Source organism: Charadrius vociferus, unplaced genomic scaffold, assembly GCF_000708025.1.
Source record: "Charadrius vociferus isolate BGI_N301 unplaced genomic scaffold, ASM70802v2 scaffold259, whole genome shotgun sequence".
Classification (NCBI taxonomy): Eukaryota; Metazoa; Chordata; class Aves; order Charadriiformes; family Charadriidae; genus Charadrius; species Charadrius vociferus.
This window is the reverse complement of record NW_009661368.1, coordinates 4,585,668-4,594,465: the sequence shown is the minus strand read 5'-3', so window position 1 is coordinate 4,594,465 and position 8,798 is coordinate 4,585,668. Positions and strand designations below refer to the sequence as shown.

Here is an 8,798-nt window from a genome sequence, read left to right as displayed (position 1 = left end):
TCCCTCAGCCAGTGCAGTGCCCTGATGTCTTCATTTTGAGGTTTTCCTTATCTCTCGGCAATGGAGCTGGATGCATGTTTCTCCTTTTAATGTCTGTATTCCTCAGTCCTTCCTGCTGTCTCCACCTTCTGAATTACTGTGTTTCCAAATGTCTGAGAGCCTTGTATACCTTGAGGTCTGTCCAGCAGCTCTGCAGCTGCCCGAGTAATCCTTCCCTATTTAAGCCTGACTACTGTGTGTTATTTTGTACTTGGCCAGTGCTGCCCCTGTTTCATAGGCTCGTTAACAGTCTCAGCTCTGAGGTTCGTTAGTCTGTGTGCCACTTCCTCCACTGCTCTCAGCTGGAGAGGATTCAGCCTTCTGGTTTAGCACACCCAGTGCCTCATGCCCTGCTCAGGGTGTACGTGTCTTCACGGCGCTTCGGAGCGAGCAAGAGGACAGCCCTCGCTGCTTTCCACTTGCCGGCTGTCTCCCACCTCAGCTTCCCCAGCGAGTCAGTGTGTCACCGGAGCCTCACAAAAGGGTCATCCTGAAGCGGAGACCATCTCACTGTGCCCCTTGCAGGACTGGTCACTTGGATCTTAGCACAGATTTAAGCATAGAGGGTTTCAAGGTGGAAGGAGAACTGCTCAGTGGATCAGTGATATTGCCCCCTGCATAGTCTTGGGGTGAATTTGCATGTGGTGCTTTTCTGTGGTCCCAGTGTGGAGTCTTGTCACTCTGTGGTGATGCCCAGAGCTTGCTGCACCTTATGGGAGTTAATCTGATGCCCGATGCTTGCTTTAAGGTTTTGGTTTAATCCCTAGCTCTGGGATCTTGCCCACTCAGTGCTAACCAGCACCTGGTTTATGTGCCTGCTGCTGGTATAACCAAGACTTCAAGGCTTGGAGATAAAAAGGAACAGAAATAAGGGTGGTTGACCTGTGTATTTACAGTCTGTCTCCCCAAACTGATGCCAATATTTAAAACTGATAATGCTGTACAAATAAATGACCTCAGAGCAAAACGCAGCCGATGTGAAAATTGCTCTGGTCCCCGTTGGAAGCTCAGGGGCAGCAGCGTGGCGCTGGCTGGGACTCTGCTGGGAGCTCCTGCCCTCGGATAACATCCTGCACGGTGGTCAGGCTTTCCACTGAGTTGACTAATTGTAGCTGAACTGACCTGCAGGGTTAGGTGCTGGGGAAGGCTGGGTGGTGGGCAGCACCATGGCTCTGCAGTATGCGCGGTTTCTCTGGTGCTGCTCTGAAAGCAGGACAGCTGTGACATGCTCACTTCCTTGAGTGCTGTCCTGTGGCTTCTCCCCTGGGTGGTGGGCTCACATACAGGACTCCTCTGCCCACAGTTGGGCGGCTCTGGCTATATTCTACCACTAAGGTCACTTCAGGCCCTGAGCTGACGCTGTAGCTGAGCATGCGCGTGTCCCTGTGTAACTGTGGTCACCCCGGACTCCTCTGCTTGTCCCTAGGTCTTTGGCACCAATGTGATGGTGACAGTTGCCAAATCGTTCGAAGCCCCGATAAAATGTGAGTAGATCTTCCCTGTGTGCTAGAGGAGGGGATGTCTGTTCTGCGGCGGTCGCTGCCCTGTGCACCCTCCACCCTCTGGAGGTGGCTCAGGAGGTGGGATGGGTGCAGGAAGGTTTCCTGCTAGTGAGCCCTTAGACTGCTGCATAGTGCCACCAACCTGCAGGTCAGGTCTCTGGAGAGGGATAGTTTGCAGAGCCTTGAGCTGGCTGGGTTAGTCTGCACCCCCAGAGCCAACAATTTCACCTGCTCATAAAAAAGTAACCCAAAAAATCAAAACCTCCAACCCTCCCTCCCCCCCTCCCCCCAAAAAAAAACCCAAACAAAAAAAAACCACCCAAAAAAAAACAGGAGAGGTAAATTTCTGCTGTTGTGGAGTATGCAGTGGTTTGGGTCCTGGGAGCTGGGCTTGGAACTTGTGCATGGGGCTGGCCCCAAACCCCTTGGTTTCCCGTCCCAAAGTTGTCCCAGGAAGGAGAAGGGGAGAGCTGCAGGAGAAGAGGGGGCCGAGGGCAGGGACAGGGGTCTTGCCCTACTCTGATCCCTTTTTGCCAGGCACAGCAGTGCTGAGGTCTGCTCAGCCCAGACATTCCCCTCACTGTGCCTCTCTACTCCTCGTAGTGGTTTTCCCTCAGGACCTGCTGGAGAAGGGGCTGGAGGCTGACAACTTTGCCATGCTGGGTCTGGGAGACATTGTCATTCCAGGTAAGGACAGAAGAAGGGGAATGTGACCAGGATCGCCTGTCCGAATGGGCTGCGGGGAGCTAAGCGGGTGCCTCACTCTGCCTTTGGCTGTGCCGGAGCACCGTGGGCTTCCTGCCGGGGCTGGGGACTGTGTGGGCTGGGGATCTCCCGCCGGGTCCGGGTGCTGTCCCGGTGCCTTGTGCCGCGAGAGGGCACTGTCAGCCCAGACACGGCACCGGGAGCCGCTGAGGGTCCTGCCATGCCTCTCTCAGCCTTCCTTAGACCTCCGTCTCCTCACTGTCCCCTTCTCCCCGCAGGGATCTTCATTGCCTTGCTGCTGCGGTTTGACATCAGGTGAGTGGGCGGCAGGGAAGGGTCTCTGGCAGGTTGGATCTTGCAGCATATTTGAGCTGCTTTTGTAGAGGAAAAGGGGAAGAGGAAGCCAGGAGCGCAGGCAGTCGTGCGCTCCCCTCTGAGGCTTGGCGGGGGGACCCAGGACGGGTGTGTGGTGCAAGGGGAAGCTCTCGGAAGAGTAGACGTGAGCAGGGCTGGCTTTGTGGGTAAGTCCCGAGCGCTGGGGGCGAGTTGTTTGAGCTCACGAGTGTTGCTGTACGCACAGTAGGGCAGGCAGGACGTAAGAGCCCCACAGAGCCTCACTGACTCCCTCAAAGTGAGGAGGAGAGGACAGCGCTGCTATGCTATGGCAGTGAGGGGAACAGTGACAGCGTGGGAAACAGCCGTGGGTGCTGGCACCTGGGAAATGCTCATGTGGATGCAAATCATTGCCTGGCAATGCTGGCAGCCTCTGGGTTGTCACTGACGTTTGGGGAAGCAGCTCCTTCTTATGCAGGGAAGCTGCACCTACTGCCAGGATGTTGCTTTCAGCAGTTGCCCCACACTAAAAGTCTCTGGCTGGGGAGCTGCTGGGAATAGGCCACTTCATGTGACTGCGGTGGTGCGGCTCCGTTCCCACTGCTGTTGAACAGACCCTCTGGTCTGTGCCAGCTCTCCCAGGTGTTTCCACCCACATCCTGCCTGCACCTGCTGGGAATCCCAGTTCCCGCAGTCTGTCCTGTGATAAAACAGCACATGCTGAGAGTGGGGTGCCAGGGACTGGCCATGCCTCCCCCGAGAAGGTGGAACCCTCTCCCTAGGTCCCAGTACCGATTCCTCGCCCCCAGTAGCCATCCAGCAGCAAGGTCGTGCTCCTCCTTCCTCTCCCCAGCCCCTCACCTGAGTGTTGCCCTATGCAGTCCTGCACTGCTCCCACGGGACCAGGGGCTGTGCTGGTGGCAGTCTCTGTGCTGGCACAAGAGTGGGGACAGAGCACAGCTCCCCACGCCCCAGCGCAGTGGGATTTGGCTGAGAACACTGAGTCAGCTCTGTTTTGGCCACTGGCATCCCAGACCTGAGGTCACTGAGCTCTGCTCCCTTTCCCCACAGCTTGAAGAAGAACACGCACACGTATTTCTACACCAGCTTTGTGGCCTACATCTTCGGGCTGGGCCTGACCATATTCATCATGCACATCTTCAAGCACGCCCAGGTGAGTTCTGCCGTGCTGCTTCCCGTAGATGCACATCCCAAGCAGAACACGCCAGCTTGGCCACGGGGTTCCTGCATCATGCCAGGAAAAAGTAGATGCATTCCTTCTCTTGGCTTTACTTTTCCAGTGCCTGCCTCTACCTTTCCCTGCCCAAAGCTTGTGTGCCTGGCTGGAGCTGAGTCCTGCTTTGGGGCAAGACTGGCTCAGGCAACTGCGTTTCCAACAACAGCACCTCAGCTGGGCTGCCCTTTTTTTTTTGTGGCTCTTGGCAGCCAAGCTCCCCCTAAAGACCCTTGGGAGCACACATGCCATGGGTGCTGTCCCTGGTCTGCATGGGGGCCCTCGGTGTGTTTGTGGCCCGCTGGGACCTCACGGCGAGGGTTTTATGCTGCTGCAGTTGTAACGCGGCTCTCAAAGCCACTTTCTGGGGTATTACAGAATCACAGAATTGTCAGGGTTGGAAGGGACCTCTGGAGATCATCTAGTCCAACTCCCTGCCAGAGCAGGGTCACCTACAACAGGTTGCATTAGGATGGCATCCAGGCGGGTTTTGAATTTCTCCATGGTGGGAGCCTCCACAACCTCTGGGCAGCCTGTGCCAGTGCTCTGCCACCCTCAAAGTAAAGAAGTTCCTCCTCATGTTAAGGTGGAACTTCCTATGTTCAAGTTTGTGCCTGTTAACTCTTGTTCTACCACTGGGCACCACTGAAAAAAGACTGTTCCCATCTACCTGGCACCCTCCCTTTAAGTATTTGTAAGTATTGATAAGATTCCCCCTCAGTCTTCTTTTCTCTAGACTAAAAAGACCTAAGTCTTTCCTCGTAAGAAAGATGCTCCAGTCCCCTCATCATCTTTACCATTCGCTGGACCCTCTCCAGCAGTTCCCTGTCCTTCTTGAACTGGGGAGCCCAGAATATTAACCCTTTGTGCAACACTGTGGCAGATGCCATGGGTGCAGAGGGGACAGAGCCAGCTCGCTTCATACTCCTTCCGAGGAGTGATTTGTGGTTTGGTTTAACAGTTGTTTTTCTTCCTGACAGCCTGCTCTTCTGTACCTGGTCCCCGCATGCATCGGATTCCCACTTCTTGTGGCCTTGGCAAAGGGAGAAGTAACTGAAATGTTCAGGTGAGCGTCAGCTGGGGACGGAGCTGTTTTGCCTGTGGCGCTGGAGCGCACCAAGTGTGCAGATGTTCCCACGCCTGGGCACAGCTGGAGGGATGGGTTCATCTGGGCACGCTCTGGGTGTGCGCGTGCACGTGCATGGGTGGAGGGAGTGGGTCTGTGTTTGTACACGCCGGCCCTGGCTCCAGCCACCTCCTCGTAGCCGGGTGGGAGCTTTGGTGCGGTACCAACAGGCAGGCAGCATCTGGTATTGCTTTACGCCCCGGTGACAAACTCTTCCCGTGCGCTGGCAGGCAGGGGAGGGTGGGACCGCACACCTGGTGTCGAGATACTTGGTCATTGTGTCCCAGGGCCCGTGGGTGGGGGAGAACAGCACCGGATCCAGCTGCGAGAGCAGCCAGGGCTGGTTCGAGCACATCCCAGCCTCCTCGCTTGGGTGAAGTATCCTGGTTTGCAGCAGTCTCCCTGCCCTGGGGACCAGGTGCAGAGAAAAGGGGTCTCTGCTGTTGTGCTCCAGCCCTTCTCTCAGCTTGCCTTGCTCCAGGCATTTGCTTTGGTCTCCTGCCTGGACTGTCCTCTCTGAGCCACACAGAGCATGGCCTGGCCTGCCTGGGAGCTGTTTGTCCGCTGTGCTCAGCCAGTTATGCTCAAGGGTCAGTGGTGGCCCACTGCAGTTGCTTGTTTGAGGACAGCTGAAGCAGAGGAGGGAAGGGAACATCTGTCCCAAAGCAGGGCTGTGCACCCGCCGGCCTCCCCGCTCCAGGGGTGTCCCTGCCCACGGGGGTCTCCCTGAGCCCCCAGAATGCTCAGAGGGAAACCAGCACTCGACTGGGGCGCAGCGGGGAGCCGGCTGCCCTCGCTTCCTTCCCCTCCCCTGGGAGATGCAGGTATGCGTGTTCCCACCGGGCTGTCAGCTGGGCCGGCTCCCCAGCCCTGCCGCACCTGCCCGTCCTTTGATGTTTGCTTCTGACGATCGCTGCTGCAGGCGTTGAGTGTCCTGGGATCGTCCTTCCTGTGCACCTGGGATCCTGCAGCCGCTCTCCCCAGTGCTGTGACTCACCAGCTGACAGCAGCACCACCTCCCACGCCAGGAAACTCGGGAGAGACGAGCTGCGAGTCCAGCCCGCCTGGCAGCAAGGCACTCGGGGAGCCTGGCAGCCAGGCACTGCGGGCTAGTGCCCCCACGGAGCATTAGCACAAGCTGCTGCAGCAGCAAAGTGCTGCCTGTTGTTGTTTGCTGGGTGCTGCCAGAACAAATGCAGGAGGCTGGGGGCGGTTGGAACCTCGATGGGTCCTGGTGTCCAGCCCCCCCCTGAAGTCCTTCCAGTTTCAGGCACAGGAAGTGGGATGCAACTTGCTATGGGACTCATGCCTGGAGGGCAGTGGCTCCCACCGCAGGAATCCCACCAGGTGTAGCTCCCCCTTTGCGGTTTTCATAGAAATAGAATCATAGAATCGCTGAGGTTGGAAGGGACCTTTAAGATCATCAAGTCCAACCATTAACCTAACCTGACAAAACCACTTCTAAACCATGTCCCTAAGTACCACATCTACCCTTTTTTTAAACACCTCCAGGGATGGTGAATCCATCACCTCCCTGGACAGCCTGTTCCAATGTTTAATAACCCTTTCCATGAAAAATTTTTTCCTAATATCTAATCTAAATTTTGGTGCACCCTGATCCTCCCCACGCTGACTGCAGCCTGGAGCCTGCAGTTCCCCTGTGGTCTCTGTGCGCAGTGAGCTGGCTGCGCATGGTGTCTCGCTGCAGCCGTCAGCTGCCCTGGCAGAGGGTAGCGAGGGTCTGATGCAGTGGCGAGTACTGGCAGCGCTGCAGGGAAGGTGGGAATGAGCAGATCTGTGCTGCAGGGCTGGGAAAGGGACGCTGATGGAGCAGAGGTGGGCGACATCGGGATCAGCTCCACAGCCCCCAGTCTCTGTGAGCTTTCCTAGGCAGGCAGTAACCTTTGCTCTGCCTCCATCAGCTGTCAGTGGTGGGGAACCTGTCCTGCTGCAGACACACTGTCCTCGAGCGGCAGGAAAGGGTCTCCCGCATTGGTCTGCTGCCTCCACAGCCCCTGGGCTGCTCTGTGCTGCCTTCCCAGTACCTGGGCTTGCTCTCCCGTGGGCTCCGGCTGCCTGGCTCTACCTGTGCCAGCAGGAGCTGCCTTTTCCCCAGGTCTCAGCCCTTGTTCTTCCATGCTGCAGCCCTACCCTGGGGTCTGCAGGCAGGGGGGGTGCAGGCAGGAGCCTGCCAGCACGGCCTTGGCCTTTCCCCTTCTGCTTCCTCTCTCTCCTGCAGCTATGAATCCTCTGCTGAAATCTTGCCACACACACCAAGACTTACCCACTTCCCCACCGTGTCCGGCTCGCCGGCCAGCCTTGCTGATTCCATGCAGCAGAAACTGTCCTGTCCCCGCCGACGCCGGCAGCAAAGCCCTAGTGCCATGTAGCAATCGCACGCGGTGCCCTTTCACTGTCTGTCACTCTGGCCAGGTAGGGGCTGGTCCCAGCTGTCCCCTTTCCCCAGGCAGAGGCAGTAGCTGTGGCCTCGCTGCTGCGGGACCGCTTCTCTCCCTGTCTTTGAGGGGAGACTGTAAAGGGGGAGAGGATTTGACATCTTTGCCCTCGTGCTTCCTCGCAGCGCTCACGGGTTTCTTTTGCCAGTGCCTTGGGGACAGTGCTTTGGAGGGTTTGCAGCCAGAGGAACGAGACCCTGGGGCAGGGGGGCGCTGTTGTGGGTCTTGTTGTGGCTCCCCCCATTAACCAGCCCTGCAGGCATCAGCGCTCAGCATGGCAGCGTGGTTCTATCCAGGATATCCCATGGCACTCTCAGGAGTGAGGACAGACCCTGACGGCTTGTCTGGGGGAATCCCCAGACCCTGGCTGCTTGCACCCCATTTCTGGGGGTGTCACAGCACTTGTCTCGCTGCCTGGGCTCTGCCCCATCATGTTTCCTACACTGGGGGGCTGATGGCTGGAGCCCACCCCTTCCTCAGCACAGCATGACTGGGGCAGACCCTGAGCCTACGGCCTCAGGCTGGGCTGCCCCCGCCTGGCACAGGTCTCTGTCCCCAGAGAAGGTCTGGTCCTACTCACTCCTCCCTCTTTTCCCTCTCGTCCCCAGCTACGAGGAGAGCTCTACCCCCAAGGATGTGCCGGGGGCCTCCAAAGAAGAGACAACAGAAGCTGCCAAGAAGGAGAAGTGACCTTGCCCGCGGGCTGTGCCCAGCACCGCTGGGCTGGGGCCCTTCCAGACCCTCCGCAAGTGACAGACGACGAAACAATTGTGCAAGAGCATCGTGTTGTGTGTGTCGGAGCAGCCACCCAGGTGGGGTATCGATGTACGCCGCATAGCCCCCCCCCCGCTGGCCCCTCGGGGCCGCGCTGCCACCCCCCTGCCTGTTTATCTCCTACGGGGATACAAGGCGGGTGGGGGGCAAACCACAGGCCGGTTTTTAAATTTTGTATTGTGCATTTGCTTTCTCTCATATTAAACCATGTCGAAGGAAGGAGTGCTGGTCTGGCAGTGCCGCGGCTGTGCCGGCAGCCCCTGCCTTGGCTGCTGCTCCAGCTTGTAGCCCCCGCTCAGCTGCCTGGCCAGCACCGGGATCGGCGTCCCGGCTCTCCAGCAGCCTTGTTCTCCCTGTGGGGCCCATGGCCGTTGTCTGGCTGTTTCCAAGTGACCGTCCCCTTCCCCCTCCCGCTCCTCCGGTGCTTGGCCTTCCCTCAGCCTGGGCCCCCACCTCTGCAACGACCAGATTTAGGGCCGTGGTCGCTGACCCCCGGCCTGTGGGTGGGTTGGAGCCGGGGTCCAGCCCCGGCGGAGGGTGGGTGAGTCAGGATCAGGGCACGGGCACCTGGCAGGACGGGGATGTGCTCTGCCTCGGCTGCTGTGGGGGTCAGAGAGCTGGGGCTGGGG

General features: G+C 58.2%; 1 protein-coding gene across 1 annotated transcript in view; it reads left to right on the top strand.

Moving 5' to 3' along the window:
* Window positions 1-8,085, top strand: part of HM13 (histocompatibility (minor) 13) — a 13,317-nt gene extending 5,232 nt beyond the window's left edge. Inside the window, exons 7-13 of the mRNA XM_009893546.1 lie at window positions 1,466-1,523; window positions 2,145-2,228; window positions 2,525-2,561; window positions 3,651-3,753; window positions 4,794-4,879; window positions 7,179-7,325; window positions 8,004-8,085. Of these exons, the coding sequence (XP_009891848.1) occupies window positions 1,466-1,523; window positions 2,145-2,228; window positions 2,525-2,561; window positions 3,651-3,753; window positions 4,794-4,879; window positions 7,179-7,325; window positions 8,004-8,085 (597 nt within the window). The remainder of the gene's footprint in view (window positions 1-1,465; window positions 1,524-2,144; window positions 2,229-2,524; window positions 2,562-3,650; window positions 3,754-4,793; window positions 4,880-7,178; window positions 7,326-8,003) is intronic.
* Window positions 8,086-8,798: the final 713 nt, after the last annotated feature.